Source organism: Marmota monax, unplaced genomic scaffold (assembly GCF_021218885.2).
Source record: "Marmota monax isolate L192 unplaced genomic scaffold, Marmota_monax_Labrador192_F-V1.1 WCK01_AAM20220418_F8-fsc00011, whole genome shotgun sequence".
Lineage (NCBI taxonomy): Eukaryota > Metazoa > Chordata > Mammalia > Rodentia > Sciuridae > Marmota > Marmota monax.
In genome coordinates, this window is record NW_026693082.1 from 5,868,359 (window position 1) to 5,884,773 (window position 16,415).

Here is a 16,415-nt window from a genome sequence, read left to right on the forward strand (position 1 = left end):
ATGGCCCAGCCTGAGTTCAGGGCTTCGTGCCCCTCTTTAAACGACCACAAGCTCCAGCCAAGTAAGATTGTCTACCCTGCCTGTCTGCAGACAGGGTTGGGGTCTTTCCTGGCGAAGGGGTAGCGTCCAGCCAAGGGCCTTCGATCTTTAAGGGTGTTGTCTCCCTCTTGGGGATGGGCCCCACTGAGGGACTAGGGACGGCTGGGGAGTCGGGGAGAATGACCAAGTTCATGACCTTGTCCCTCTCCAGCCCTTCATACTTGCTGCTCAACCTCCTCTTTGACCTGCCGGTACTTCTTTCTAAAACACCCAGGACATGCCTGCCTAGGAAGGGACCCTAGGGTCAAAAGCAAAGAAGGAGCAGCGAGACTGGGACTCTCAGAAGAGAACAAGATGGGCTTGAGCCCCGCCCCCATGGAGGGTCTGGGAAACAGCCAAGAAATAGGGTTTGCGGTTTGGGGGAGCTAGGTGGTTACAGATGGAGCTAAGGTCTTCAGCCGCACCTTCTGAGTAGGACCATTTCTCTTTCAAAGAGACTCTGTCTGTAAAGATGGGGAACTCTGCATCCTCGTTTTTGCTCCCAGATGCAGCAGGTTACCAGCTCAGCTTTTCGTGTCTGCGGGGGGAGAGCCGCTCTAGCTGTGACGCTAGTGGCATGATTACTGTGTAGTCAGCTACACCGTGGCCTTTCCCTTGGCAATAATGGCCTGTGGCTGCTGTCTAGCTGGGTAATTGTGGCTGCACGCTGGCTCCAGAGCAGGGAGGAATTGTTCCACTGCAAATTCCCTAGAATTGTGCTCCCGTGAGAGTGAGTGAAATGTGTACTTTCATTTCAATTCATTCTTTGTAAATGAAGAATAGAAAGAGGAAATACTTAATTAGCACAAAAATATCAAATATACTCAGTTTCCATATAATGTCAAGGTAAGCAGAGAGGAGAGAGAAATGCTTTCCTAGGATTCCTGAGGGGTCTCCTTTTAATTTCCTCTTCCTTTTCTAGCTATGCTGTCTTGGTTTCTTTCATTGTCTCCTCTCCCTGTCCTTGGCTGGGAAATGCCAGAGTCTTCCAAGACTTTCCTTGCGAATTTGCATCCTCCACGAGTGGCCATATGCTGCCATACATTTTTAAGTGCTTCATAAAGGTGCCTGTGACTCTATTCTGTCTCTAACTTAGATCTTTCTTCCAATTTCCAGACCAAACTATCCAGCTTTCTGCTAGACTGTTCCATTCGGATGTCACAGAAAGGCCTCTAATTCAACATGTGCAAAATTATACTCCTTTCCTTCTCAAACCTTCCAGGCTTTGAGAGACCAGTTAGGAGGAGGGTCCCAGCTTCTGAAATCAGAAGCAGAGGCAGCTGCTTTGATATTTCAATGTGATCACCAGATTTCTTTGATTTGGCCATCAAGTTTTCCTTTCCATGGGCAGGTCTGACTCTTCCCCTCCAGTGTGGGGTCTCTGAGAGCCTCTGTGTGCTACTCCATCTTCCACTGCTAGGACATTCACCTTCTAAAAGGTGGGCTTGATGTGGCACTGCTCAATTTTGGTCTAAAAACAGGATAAAGTGGTTGACAATGATGGTTAACTGCTGATGAGCAGTCTCTGTAGACTGGACACTCAGGTGCAGTTTATTAATTTCTCATAGCTGCTAGAACAGAACCACAAACTAGTGGCTTAAAATGACAAAAATTCATTCTCTCTTGGCTCTGAAGGCCTGACATCCAAAATCAAGGTGTACACAGGGCTGCAACCCCTCTGGAGGCTCCAGGGCAGAATCTTTCCTACCTCCTGCTTCTGCTGGCTGTCAATATTCTTGACTTCTGGATACATCAATGTGGAGGTCACATTGCCTTCCTCTTCTAAGGACATTTATAATTGCATTTCAGATCATGAGTATGATCCATGATGACTGCTTTATTTTGCAATCCTTAATTGCATGTGCAAAAATCTCTTTTCCAAATAAGGTCAGATTCACAGATGCACATATCTTTTGGGGGTCCATCATTCAGCATACTACAAGCATGTACACTTACCAATGCCTTTAATCCTCAAAATAAGGTAAGGTTAGGATTAATAGATGTCATCAATACCTGCCTTATCCATCAGAATAAAACAACATAATATATATGGAAATACTTTGTAAAGTATAATACATATACATATTAATTATATTAGTTTTTTAATATTTTCAAAGCTTTATAAATTTATTTTCATAACTGTGAACACCTTTGGTGGGTCCTAAGTTGAGCAGAGTAGGCTTAGGCACAGGGGGCCCCACTGAATTATCCTTAGTTATTTCCTCTTTATTTCAAATTTGCATTTGAAATTTGCTGTCTCGGATTCTCATTCTGCCTGTTAAATCAGCCAAGAACATCTTTAAGTTTCCCTATCAAACTTCTACCAGATAAAATACAAGTTCAGAAAGCTGTCTATGTGGTAAAATCTCTCCTTGACCGGTCCTTGCTGTCCCCTCTTCTCCTTTGAGGAAGAATCACATGCTCCTCATGGTTCCTGTGACACACAATCTTAATCTGATGTTCATAGGATACATAGCTCCTCCACTAACTGTTAAGTTCTCCAAAGCCAGGACAAGATGTGTGTCCCAGTGCGGAGCACAGGACCTGGTCCATGGGAAGGCACAGGAAATGAGAGAGGAAGGAAACTATCAGCAAGACAGAAGTGAGAAGGGTAGAGGGAAGTGTGGTCTCTGCAGAGATCCTTCCTGGTCCTCCTAAAAGCCCAAGGCAGAGGTTCCAATCAAACTAAGGGAGGCTTCTTTAAGAGCAGCTACTCAGGATTTTGTTCCCCTTCTCCACATTTGCAATTCTTTTCACAAAGATCATTTAAATCCACTATTGGAATAAAATGCTTTCAAGCCTAAAGTGATTCCCACCAAAGCAGGAGTCTCCAAGGATAATGCCAAGGCAAGAGTTCTCCCTCGGGGATGCTTCTGGGTGGATGCGAAGCTTAAACCAGTGTGAAGGCAGCAGGGAATAGTCACAGATGAGCAGATCCCATTCCCTGCCTGGGGCCAGGGCCTGTTAAATTAAAAACGACCTGGCTGGGAGAGATGGGGAGATGAATACTAAGAAGTCCACAGATGACAGAAACCGTTAATGTTTAGCCAGGGCTTTCTATGCTAGGCAGGAGGCAGATAGCTTTTAAGAATATTGGGAAATTGAAAGATAAAAGGATACTTTACTGTCATTTTAATAGGATACAGGCTTGGAAACAAATTCAGGCAATGGGAATAGCTCAGTATTCTTGGGATGAGATGATGAGATCCTAGACAGTACCTATTCAAAAATTAGAGACATTCCAACCCAGTTATTTATGAAATGTAAAAAGCAACAGGTAACTGCCCAGATATTAAAAAAATGAGAGAATGAGTAAATTTAAAATATATATAGTAGCCCCCACTTATGCACTCCCAGTGCATAGCCCTGGGTAGCGCTGACTCCATACACGAGCATTGTGATACTGCAGCTACATGACTTAACGTGCAGGTAGTGCATACGGTGTGGACACGCTACACAAAGGGGTAATCACATTTCCAGCAGGATGGAGCTGGATGGCATGAGATTTCATCATGGTGCTCAGAATGGTGCACAATTTAAAACTTCTGAATTGTTAATTTCTGGAATTCTTCATTTCATCTTTTTGGACTATTGGTGTTGATCACAGGTATCTGAAACCATGAAAAGTGAAACTACAGATAAGGAGGGACAACTGTATTCTCAAGTAATTGGTGATACCTTGTTAAAAATAGGGAGTTGGGGTAGATCGGCTTGGGTGCTGCTAAATTCTCAGCTGGTATCTTTCTGGAGCCATGGATGATGCCTCCCTCCTTTGGAAGCACTTTCTTCTTTGGGCTTTTAGGACACCACATGCTCCTGGTTTTTCTTCATGCCCAACTGACTGTATTTTTCTCTGGCTGTTCTTCTTCTTGACCTTCGAGTGCCCAGGCTTCAGCCCTGGACTTCTCTTCCAACTCCACTCTGTCCCTCAATGCTCTTACCCACGCACCTAGTTGTCAATAACTTTTACACCACTGAATTTTACGATCATTATTACAAAGGGTGAACTAGCATTGCACCAGGAGTGTTTTTCCCCCAAGACACTGTTCGTCGGGACACTTGGTGTAACATGAGCCCATTTTTGTAAAACAAAATGGTGAGAACTAAATCACAATTTGCCTCTGTATTTATATACGTACACATAAATCCTCATGTGATTGCATATACAAGTATGGAGAGAAGCAGACAGGATTGTTAACACGGCCTAGCCCAGAAAAGGATAATGAAGGGTGGAGAGGAAAAGCAAAGAGGTGCCCGGGGTAAGAGCTGGCATGTCTAATATGAACTCCTGTGTATAAAATCATTCCGTATGTGCACAGATATACCTGATGTAATGGAAATGGGTCACTAGAAAGCAATAATGAGCAAAGATAGAATTTCCGAGGACTTCCTCCTTCATGGATTTTTATGTTTGGCTTGAATTCTTTAAAACAGCGGGTGCGAATGCTTGGGGAAAACAATAGGCCATTCTTATTTTGAGATAAACTCAGATAATTAAGTTGTGCTTCCCTTCTCTCCTATTCCAGGCCACCACTTGGCCTTTATGGCCCTTTAGACTCTCATATAAAATCACTATCCAGAAGGTTCCTGTCTTTTGAGAAATTATTTTAATTGTGCAACATTCAAGTGAGATATTCGGGTTCACCCCACTGAAAACGGCTTTATTGTCCTTTCAGCAGGTGGTACCGACTGGGATTCTTATGCCACCAGGATGAAGACAGATTTCACCCGCAAGACAGGAGCAGTGCCCGCTTTGATCTGGTAGATCCCCCTTCAGTCAGCCCGACAGACACTCGGGGCTTTGTTCACTTGTCTTTTCCGATTCAGAATCCTAAACAAATAGAGTAACTGGAGAAGGCTTATAAAAATGCAGTGGAGTAAGGCCATTGTGCTCACGGCTCCCCTCCAAGCGTCTTGAAAGTTCCTCCTCTCAAACAGCAGCCAGACCTCCCACAGGACCACCGAGAAAATGGCCCCACTAGTTCTTTATGATGTTACTGCACATTGTGTTTACCACTGACCCAGCATTTAGGTTCATTGACGACTGTGCCACCTGAGCACCACGCATGAATCAAAGCCACTCCCTGTTATAGAAGCAGGCCTCCATGGCTGAATGAATGGCTGAGTGGATGAATGAATGCTTGCTGTCCCTACTGTCACCAACACTCATCTCTGGAAGCTGAAGGAAGGGCACAATCCCCTTCTCCTTACCTGCACTCCTCCAGCTACAGCAGTGTTGGCTTGCAACTTCTCCACTCCCACCCAAGCTGAGGGCTGTGGGAATTTCTAGCCACCAGCTGCCTCTCTGAGCTCAGCAGGAGGGGAGTGCCAGGATATCCCTTTAATTGCATCCCTGTTAGGTAGGTGTGAAGTCAGAAGGAGAGCCTTCCTTGCTTGTGTTGACTCTGTGAATTGTTTCCCAAAAGGAGGATCTTTTCTCCTTGCAAGTTCAAGTTAGTGAGAAGTCAGATGAATTAGGGGCACGTCCAAGCCAAGGCTGACCCTCCATAGCTCTGCCCCACCCTCACCCTCAGGCGAGTAACAAATCATCCACAGCTCAGTTTTATTGGTGGAACGGGACTGATGATCCCTAAGGGAGTGTTTTGAGGAGGAGGACACAGGTAAAGGACTAACACAAGGGGGTTACTCAGTAATTTTCTTTCATTTCCCCTGGTAAAATATGATAGGCTCTCAAAAGTGCCAAGCTCCCAGACTCCCGATTTCTGAGTTACTGGTTATCCCACGGGGCCACAACTAACTCCTTAATTGGGACATTTATCATTTGATTGAAATAAATTTGCCAGGTTCACAGGCAGTAACAGTTTTCTAAAGAAGAAGCATTTGGGTTAAAAGCCAAAAATAAAGATGTACTTGGAGAATCTAAGTCAGTGATTTTCAAACTCACATTTTTTTTAAGTTCTCATACATTTAAATAGCTGCAGAAAATAAAACTTCCAGTCCATCCTAAATATTGACATTTTAAAATAAAAATTTTAAATGCAACCAATGCACAGTCTAAATGCCCTAGCAAATTAATACTCATTAGGATTCTTTTTTTTTTTTAAAAAAAATACTCAAACAAGCTCTTTTTTGAAAACTCATTTCATTCCTTTTCCTTCTTCCACTCCACTTCCTCAATAGAATTTTCCCCTGCTATAATATATTTTATGCTTGAAAGCAACTTACTGTCCACTCATAGTTCTTTGCAACTGTTTCAATATTTTAGTTGAAGTGAATTTTTAAACATGCTATGTGACTTTAAGTATCATCATCATTATTTTTAGTACCCAACTGCTCAGAGCAATAAATAAATTACAATGTTAATAATAATAATAATACTAAATACAAAAATTAATTTTGGAAACTACATCCCCACCACTATATATCTATTTATGTATATATTTTTCTTTCCTTTTTTTTTTTTTTTTTTTTTAGATGAGGTCTCCCTGTGTTGCCTAGGCTGGCCTCAACCTCCTGGACTCAATCCTCCTGACTCAGGCTCCCTAGTAACAGGGAGTCTAGGTGTGCACCACTATGCCTGGCTTAGAACTGCATCCTAAAAAGATAAATGGGCAGTTTTGCTTTCAGTTAGTTCATGCATCCAATTGTGAGTGTTATTATTTTTAGAATGACCCATATGTAGCATCAGTTTTTCTGTTTCTTTTCTTTTTTCCATTTTATAGGTGTTAGACTTGAGAAAGTTTATTCATATATATGAAAAGGAGCTTCAGCATAGCAGTGTCATCCAGTGCTCTGAACTTTTTTTTTTTTTTTTGTAGTAATAGGTAGGTATTCAACCCAGCGGCATTTTACCATTGAACCACATGACCAGTCTTTTTTTAAATTATTTTTTTTTATTTGTTATTTTGCAACAGGTTCTTCCTAGCTTGCTTAGGATGACCTTGAACTTGTGATCTTACTGCCTTAGCCTCCTGGGTGAATGGGATTGCAGTTGTGTGCTACTGAACCAGGCTCAGCACTTTGAACTCTTTCTTTGTTTTTGCTGAGTCAGAAATCACAAGGTGATTTTAATGACGGATCCTCCTCCTACTTGGTGGAGTACTCCTCTGATTTTATTGAAATCAAGTAATGAGATGATTTGTCATCCACTTATTGAGTTGTTCCCTATTTCAGTTTCTGAGAAATATCCCAGAAGGCATGGCTTGAACAAATGACCATTAAGTTACACCGTTACCCTCTCCCTCGAAGGTAGCTAGCTTGCTTAATATTATATGGTTTGGAACACAGAAACATTAATTTCAATAAATGTTTTCCAACACAATATTCTTTGTATAAAATACTTTTATCATCACTTACTTTAAATATATTCTTATCAAAATCTTGGAGCTGAAGATTTAGCTCATACAGTTTATATCACCTATAACTAGTTGGTTAAGTCAGTCCTATTTGTCAAACCAATGAGCGAAATTTGGTTCACTCCCTGTCAAAACCTACCTACTCTTTCAGTTCATATAAATGTTAATATATGTTTTGAGGAATGTTATGAAAATAACTGAAAAATAAATTATTGGATATATCTTTTATAGGGAAGGTTATAAAAATAGGGGAAGTAACAAAAGATTCAAGTCTGATAAATTAATTATATCTAAGTAACAAAAATAATGCATAAAATGTGCAAGTTACCTGTGAAGCAAGGGGTCTGATAAATATATGCTTTTTTTTTTTTAAGTTAAATGTGTTCTCATGTCTGCAGAACTCTGGTGCTTGACTTTCAATAATCATTAAATTATAGTCACACGTGAAAGGAAGAGTTTCATTGATTTCATCAGACATCAGGCATTTCCTATGCATTTAATGAAGGAAAAAGTTATACAGTGTGAAAATTAATTGGTCTGACAAGCCAGCATATGTTTTTACTTACTGTTAAGTATTTTATTTTTAAATAATTTTTATAGCATAAAAGGAAATAAGGATTGGCTACACTGGAGTAAATATTTCAAAAAATAAGATTTAAATACCTTACTAAGTGATGAATACAAGATCTGGAAAAAAAAAACGCACAAGATTTTAATCTACCAGTTTTACCCAGTAATCTTTAAAAAGTGTGATGTCCCAGAAAAGACTCTAGTTATATTTAAAGCGATCATCATCACCAACTTGTACTGCTTCCCCACTCGACGTGCTTTTCTCTCCAGCTAATGACATTTCCCAGGGATTTTTTTTTAAGCTGAAAAAATGCTTATCTTTAAGTACATGAGGAAAAAAGCCATTTGGAGCATTCTACATGCTCTTAGAGCCTCTCCCTGAAGATGGATGAGTAGTTGGCAATTAGTAGGAGACAGAAAACTGGGCAGGACTTTGAAGCACGCCTACCAAAATCTATAACACCCCACACAGGTGGCGATACCCCGGTTACAGCACGATCCCTCACTCTGCAGAAACTCCTAGATAAGACAAGCTCTGGACAAGGGTGTGGAGCTCCAATGACCAGGAGGCGTCTCTGAAATGGCTCTGGCCAAGCTGCCCCTCTCTGGAGGCAATGCACCCTAGAAAGATCCTACTGATAATGTAGGAAAGAGAGCCCTGGGAAAGGGGCGTGGTAAAGAAGGAAAGGACTTGCTTGCATAGTCAGCACACCCCCCACCCCTGCCACCGATCAGGCAAACATAATTTAGGAAAAAAAATATTGAGAAATTGAGATCTGAAAACTAATTCCTTTAAAGCTATTTCTGCTGTGTCTCTTTTGGAGAATCTCCAGTTTATATCTGAATGACAGGAAAATCATCAATCATCCAGATGTGCCCAACTTCCCAGATGTTTGTTTCTTTCGAACACATAAATCTGCTCAGACTCTTAAATTTTTTTTTAAAGTCAATGTGAACTATTTTAAACACACACAAAGGAATAAACACAATCACCATCTATGACAATAAACATACTGGATTTTGTAAAGATAAATTCAAGGCATATCATTTTAATTCTGAATATTTTCTATGTATCAAAATAGAATCCCAAAATCGGATGCTTTAAAAATATAATTTCATTATTTCATCCTCAAAAAAAATCAGTCCCTTAGTATCGAATAACCAGTCAGCAATCAGATTTATTCCAAAAATTTGTCTGAAAATTTTCAAAAGGTTTGAAGTAGAATCCAAAGTCCACACATTACTTTTGGTTATTATGTCTCCTTTCTCATTTAATCTACCTCTGCACATTTTTTTTCCCTCCCTGACCATTTTTTTTTCTGAAGAAACAGAATCATTGTTTGGAATTTTTCTGATTCCATCCCCATCGTGTGTTTTAAAATATTTCTCTTCTCTTCCATTTCTTGTAATTCAAGATTCTGCAGTCTTCATTTGATTCAGATTCCATATTTTGGCAAAAACATTTAATAGGTGGAGGTGAGTATATTCAACCAGAAGTACATAATACCCGGTGAACCCCTCCTTTTGAGTTCTTGGTGACATGGCTGATCATTGCCTAGATGCATCATTTCATTGAGAACTTGCAAGCCAAAAATGAACATCCTAATTTGCTTCTTTTTGTCTCTGGAATTAATCTTTTCCTTACCAACTATGTGGTTAGATTGAAGTAATTTTTGTCTATGAGAGTATCTTTAAAAAATATAATAAACTTAGGTTGTTATTCTTAATTTCATTTTAGATCCCTGTACATTTGCTAAAGCCATCCTAAGATTGTCACAGAATTGTTTCTTATCAGGGGAACCCTCAAATTAAATTATATCTGGCATCAAGTCTTAAGTTAACCCATCTTTAAAAAATATATCATTAATCAAATGGTTTGACATGTGCACTGTTGTGAGATTTGGCATTTAATCCCTTACTCTATTTTCTACTTTTTTTGTAGTCAAAAAAGTATCAGAAGATTAGGATATGCATATGCACTTAGTGATCCCATTCTGAATACACAATACAGTGACGAGTACGTTTGGAAATCATATTCTAAGGAAAATACCATAAAAAATGGGTCTTCAAGAGGATTAAGGAGACACAAAAAAGTAAGCCAATCAAGTAAGATAATAGCACTATATGTGTCGAATTTAATACTGTGTCAACAATCCATGAGAATAAGAGTTTGAATACGTCACAAACACTCTTCACTTTCTTCTGTGATGAGCTATATGGTCCTCTGGGACAATATCCTTCCTACCTTCTCATCTTTATTTCTAACTATCTTTTCTCTATCTCTATTTCTCTGTTTTGTTGCAGAACATTTTTATCATCCCAGAAAACAAAACAAAACAAAACAACTCATGCCCATTAAAGAGTTACCCCCCCCCAAAAAAAATCCCTGTCACCTTCCCCTTAGAAACCACCTATTTGCTTTCTATCTCTATGAATTACCTATTCTGGATAGTTTACATGTGGAATCATACAACAGGTGACCTTTTGTGCCTGACTTCTTTCACTTAGTGTAATATTTTTGAAGTTCACCTATGGTGTGGCAAGTACCAGTACTTTCTGTGATTGAATACTATTGTATGAATAGGCCACAATGTATTTGTCCGTACCACCCTGTTGGATGTTTGGGTTGATTCCACCTTGTAGCTATGGTGAATAGTGCTGCTATAAATAGGTATGCACAAGGTGTTTTGTGCTCTCTCAAACCCCCCTGACTTTTATCACTCTTGCCTTCCTCTAGAAAAGCCTTTTCCTCTCTACTAAGGAGCACTGCCCTATATTTCTTCAAGGCTCATTTTAAAAAGAGCCATCTCCCATCCTCTACCGGAAGAAAAATAACCATTTTTTCTGCTGTTTTCTTGGCACTGTACACCCTTCTTCCATCATATAAGACAATTCTCAGTCATAATAAAAGGTTTCATTTACCTGATACCTAGGATGAGGCTCTTGCATGCATTGAAGCGATGACAAAGTGGTAGAATGGACAGTATTTGATGACTAAAGGGATGTGAAAGATGAAGAAGAAAGAGGGAGGAGGATGTTCATATTTCTCTCTCGGAGGCTGGGTGTGTGCTGACGCTGTTTTCTGAGCTGGAACAAGGTGGAAGACCAGGTTTGATGGGGAAAGGAATAAGAGGGAATGGGAGTTCTGGTGAAGATCTGTTCGGTAGACAGGCAGCTGCACATAGAGGTCTGTAGCTCCTGTGAGTGAGAAGCTGGAGAGGTAAACTTGGGAATCCTTAGAACACACACACATACCCCATCTAACTTGGTTCCTCATGGCATCCATTCATTACCATCTATATGTGTCTTAAGTATTTTCATTAAAATCCTAAAATAAATATGAGAGAGTTAATTACAACATTATGCTGTATTTGTATGCATATACATACAAATAGGCATATGATTTTCATTTATCTAAGTGCTATCCAAGGCTCTCACCCTGAGAGGTAGCATGGCTGCCTCCCTGTGTTCTCTCAGCCAATGAGAGCTGGTGGCCGACTGTCCTTTGTGCTCTCAGCCAATGAGAACTAGTGTTATAGATGGTCCTTTGTACTTTGAGCCAATGAGTTTTGGCAAACCAGATTTGTTGACCCTACTGATCTGGTCACTGAGCCTCAACAACTGTTACCAAAGAGAAATAGCAATATAATTTCAATATCATTTCCCATGATCTTGCTGAACACCACTTAGAGAATGGTCCACGAGATGCACCCTGAATCTGAATCCTAAAGGCTTTTTAAATGGCACTGTGGGTATGTAATCAACAAAATCCAGACTTGGAACCTCTATGCATCAATAGCTGCTTCAATAGATGCTGGCATATTTACAATTGGTTTCTTCAGTAGATAAATGATAAGAGAAAGAAGGGGATTAAGAGGGAACCTGAAGATTAAAAGGGACTTAAAAGATAATTTGGAACAGTATGTATATATAACTATTCCCAGGAACTTGGCCAAAGAGAAGGGTTTCTTTACAAGGTAGAAGAAATAAAGACAGCTACCTAGCAGAGAGGAAGACACTGAAGTTTCTAGAAGTGAGGGTCACTGGAGTGCTGGGCTGGAGCACACTACAGGGAACTGGATCTAGCTACCCAAGTGGGTTGGGTCCTGCTGGCAGCACTGCAGATACTCTCATCAGAGATGCCAGGGCAGGTGTGGCGGATGGGAGTTGGTGTGCAGAGCTTCTCTCCTGACGGCTTCCATTTTCCTAGGGAGCTAGGGAGTGAGGTCATGAAAGAGGAAGATGGCAGCAGGGAGTGCAGGTTTCAAGTTTTATAATCATAGAATTGCTTTGGAGGTAAAGAGGAGACAGTGCCTTTTCTCCCCTGACCCCTACAGGTCTCTGCCTGTGAGTCAGGGTTTCTCTATGGGATGTTTCTCTCTGGGACTACCAAGGGGAAAGCAGCCACTTGTCTCTGCTCTTTTGGGAACAGGTAGCCATAACTAGAATAGTATGGGTTTTCTCCTTTTTTTTGGTCTTATCTGTGGGAGAATTCTTTTTAGAAGCACATTTTTTTTGATGCTTGCAATCACATTTTTTTTCATCAGTGTGAAAAGTCAAAGAAATGCACAAGTATCTGTGCTACAGCTAGGTAAACTAATGGATCCCATTAACAGGCTCCTTGCACTCAGGCAACCAGAGAGTTCTAACTGGATATAAAGGATTTCAGAGACTATGTCCACACCAGTGCTCCTATTCTTGATTCCATTAGGTGAATCTGTATCAGTTTTGTTGAAAATTGTATTTGCATTGATAGGGCTACATTGAATGGACACTACCTCCAGAGCAACTAAGTGAGACAAGAAGGGGCTGCGTTCCTTGGAAAATTCCTGCTTCTATGGAAGAAATTAAGAAGGCAATAGCAAATCAGTTTGTTTCCCACACCAAGAGAGATTTTGTGGATCTAGACAAAGGTAAACGTGTTTGTTCTCCTCTGGAGCCTGATCATGTTCTGGTCAATGAGTTGCAGTAGTTAGCCGCATGGTTGTGGTCCCTTCCCTTGAGGAACTCACAATCTAGACATGAAACAGGAAATGTCATGTGCAAAAACAGTCAAGCATAAACAGGTGCATGTTTTAAGAAATGCAGGTTGCTGTGGGCACAATATAAAACATCATGAGATGGTGAAGTGGGAGGTAGAAGTGGAGGTCAGGAAAGGCTTCCCTTCTGGACCTGAAGGATGAAGAGGAATGAGCCAGGTAAAGATGTAGGGGGGAGAGTGTCACTTTTGTCTTGTGAAGGCATAGAGGAACATTTGAGGAACTAAAAGGACTTCATGTGTAGAGATGAAGTCAAGGGCAAGTGGGAGGAATGAGAGAAGAAATCAACACAGGCAGAGAGAATTCAGTTTGAAAGGGCGGTGTACAGGAGTTTATCCCAGGAGCAATCAAAAGGTTCATATTAGAGTGGCGATATAGTTCAGATGTAGACTCTAGCATGAAGGGGGTGGTCCTACTGAGAGGAAGGAGGCCACCAAGAGGTTGTCAAAACAGTCCCTGGGGGAGAGCGGTGCCTGAAGCAGGGCTGTGCAGTGGGGATGAAGGAGTGGCACCAGCAGGATGATGAGATGGGCACTTCAGTCCACATCATCATGGTGGAGGATGGTTTACCTGTTTAAGACAGTGTACCACCAGTGTCCACTCCAGTGTCTGATTCATCATAAGCATGAAAAGAAATATTGGTAGAACAAATGAATGAACATAGGGTTGAGTGACTGATGGATGAAAGGGATAAGGAAGTCAAAGGAGCCAACTGTCTGACTGAGGATGGGATGGGATGGTGTGGTACCTTTTGTAGACAGGTATAAAAACAGTAGAGGGTTAAGCAAGGCCCATTTCATTTTCTCTGTAGGTAAGAGGTAGAGTCTAGCACTCTCTTCATGCTGCCTCCTAGAAAAACACATGCCTCTTTCTGGAATTGAGCTTTGGCTATACAAATCTTCCCCTGCAAGAATCCAGATTCTCCCATGATTCACTTGGCTCTGCCCTTAGGATTCTGTAGTTGGAATAACATTTGCCTTGGTTTTCTGTAGGGCAAATGGAGATGATGTGATAACTGTCGCCATTTCTCAGGGGCCTGAAATCAACTTTGTGGAGTCAGACCCATTTTCCAGAAATGAATATATACCCATACAGTGCAATTTTGGTCTTTTATATAGGCAAGAAATTTGCTTCATGAGAATTCATGAAAATAGATCGTAGGTATTTTAAAACTCTTCCCTCTAGTGGAGAATGCAGTGCTCTCTGATTGGCTGCTCCAAGCCTTGTGACAAAATGGTGGTTGGATCCTGGTGCTCTCCCACCTCTTTGGTAAGAACACATGGCCCTGAGGAAGCTTGACAGCCATGTGGATTTTAAACATAAACTGAGGAGCACGGAGGGCCCCCATCTCCCTGAGACTCTGGAAGGCAAGGGAGGATCACAATGCCTATGTTGTCCTCTGTCTCCACCTTCATTCCTGCCCCCTCCGTCTCAACAGCTCAGTCCACCCTGGAGAACTCAGGATGCTCCTCCCCTCTCCCTGAACAGGAGCTACTCTGCTCCAATTTTCTGGCTTTTCCTCCTAAGTCACCTTTCTGTCTCTGGTCGTCCTTGTCCACCCCCCACCAGCGTTTACTCGGCTCTAGTGCAGTGTTTAAAATACCAAACAAGAACAAGAGCTTTTCCTGACTCACATCTCTGTTTGGCAACTGTGCATTTCTCTGATTCTCTTCACAAAAACTGCTAATGTTTACTCTAACCCCTTAGTTTTTCATAATTTAACACATTGAATCTTCATAACAAGCTATGAAGTTATCACCCCCAATCAAAGATGAGAAATCTGACTCAGAGGGCGGAAGCAACCTGCCCATGATCACCCAGCTAGTGACAGGTGCAGTCTAGGATATGAACCTTGGCTCCCTTGTCAAAACCACATCCCTAGCTGGGCACACTGGTGCATGTCTATTGTCCTACCTACTCCAGAGGCTGAGGTGGCAGGATTGCTTGAGTCCAGGAGCTCGGGGCCAGCCTGGGCAATATAGCAAGACCCCATCTAAAACAACAAAGCAAACAAAAACAGGAACATCTACGTCTTTCAGAGTTAAATTATATATGCTATTTCCAATTCTTGTTGATCACTATTTTTAAGACTAAAAGTTATTTTTATTAAACAAATACATGCATATATTTAAGTGGTTACTCAGACATATAAAGAAATCACAATGGTTCCTGGCCTGCCACTCTCCACGGACACCCTTATCTGCCATTAGTGATCAATTTTAATCTTCTTAACAGTTTCTTCTTACGTGATTCCCCATAATTTTAAATACTGATGCTATTTTTAAGTCACCAATTTTAGGCATTATTACTGATTCTGCTGTAGGTAGTGGAGGATCTGGTACTATAACTATTTTTCATTCCTCCTCCATTCAGCCTTTCAGTAGAATTGTATTCCAAATTTTTGGTTACATTATATCATTACATTATATCATTACTGCTTACATTATGATTATAATGACAGGACGTATTATGATCACATAATATGATATGATTATGTAACATTTATCACTGAGCCAGTGTGTATTACATGATTATTATTTTTTTGTTTATTTTTACCATTTAATATTTGACTTTGTTTCCACATACCTCATTTTCTATGTGCCTGTCACTATTTTTTTCCCCAAATACTTTGTCATACACTTGCTGAGATTTTTTCCAAATAGTACATTCTGTCCATTCTAATAGTTCTCCTGGAGATCCTCTGATCCGCCCCCCCACCCCTCTCTCTGCCATCATTCTCCTCTAATCTAGGCTAGTTGAGATTAGTTAGTCTAACCATTAAAATATATGCCTACATTTATTTAATGAAAGTAACTTTTAATTCTTAAAAATAGTGATCAACAAGAATTGAAAATAGCATATGTAATTTGACCCTTAAAGGAATTTTAACTGTGAAAGACATAGATGTTTCTATTTTTGTTTGCTTTGTTTTTTTACATGGGGTCTTGCTGTATTGCCCAGGCTGGTCCTGAGCTCCTGGACTCAATTAGTCATTCAGTAGATTTGCCACCCAACTGGGCCCCAGGACCTTCTTTTTCATCATTCTGGAAATTTTCTTTTGTATCTTCCCTGCAATAGAACCCCTGTTTCCTGAGTCCACATCTTTCTCTTTCTTATCCTCCTTTTATTTTGCTGAAGCACATCTTCCAGTAACTTCCTACGAACAGGTACAAGGGAGAAATGTTTTTGCCAATCTGGGAAAGTCTTTTTTACTTTGCTACATCTGTTTGATAGTTTGGCTGGATATAGATTCTGGGTTGATGATTATTTTCCCTCAGAACACATTCTTCCAAATATGTTCTAGCATCTGGGATACAGAAGACTGATGCTATCTTAATTTCTGATCCTTTTGTATTTTTTTCTTGGAAACTTTTTAAAAAAAGTTCAGAGCTTCTTTGGCTCAGTTTTTCAG

At 40.7% G+C, this 16,415-nt stretch overlaps 1 protein-coding gene across 1 annotated transcript in view; it reads left to right on the forward strand.

The window, feature by feature from the left end:
- Nucleotides 1-16,415, forward strand: part of Tex26 (testis expressed 26) — a 104,283-nt gene continuing 87,868 nt past the window's right edge. The window contains exons 1-4 of the mRNA XM_058582615.1: nucleotides 1-61; nucleotides 4,755-4,839; nucleotides 9,907-10,057; nucleotides 12,721-12,877. Of these exons, the coding sequence (XP_058438598.1) occupies nucleotides 1-61; nucleotides 4,755-4,839; nucleotides 9,907-10,057; nucleotides 12,721-12,877 (454 nt within the window). The remainder of the gene's footprint in view (nucleotides 62-4,754; nucleotides 4,840-9,906; nucleotides 10,058-12,720; nucleotides 12,878-16,415) is intronic.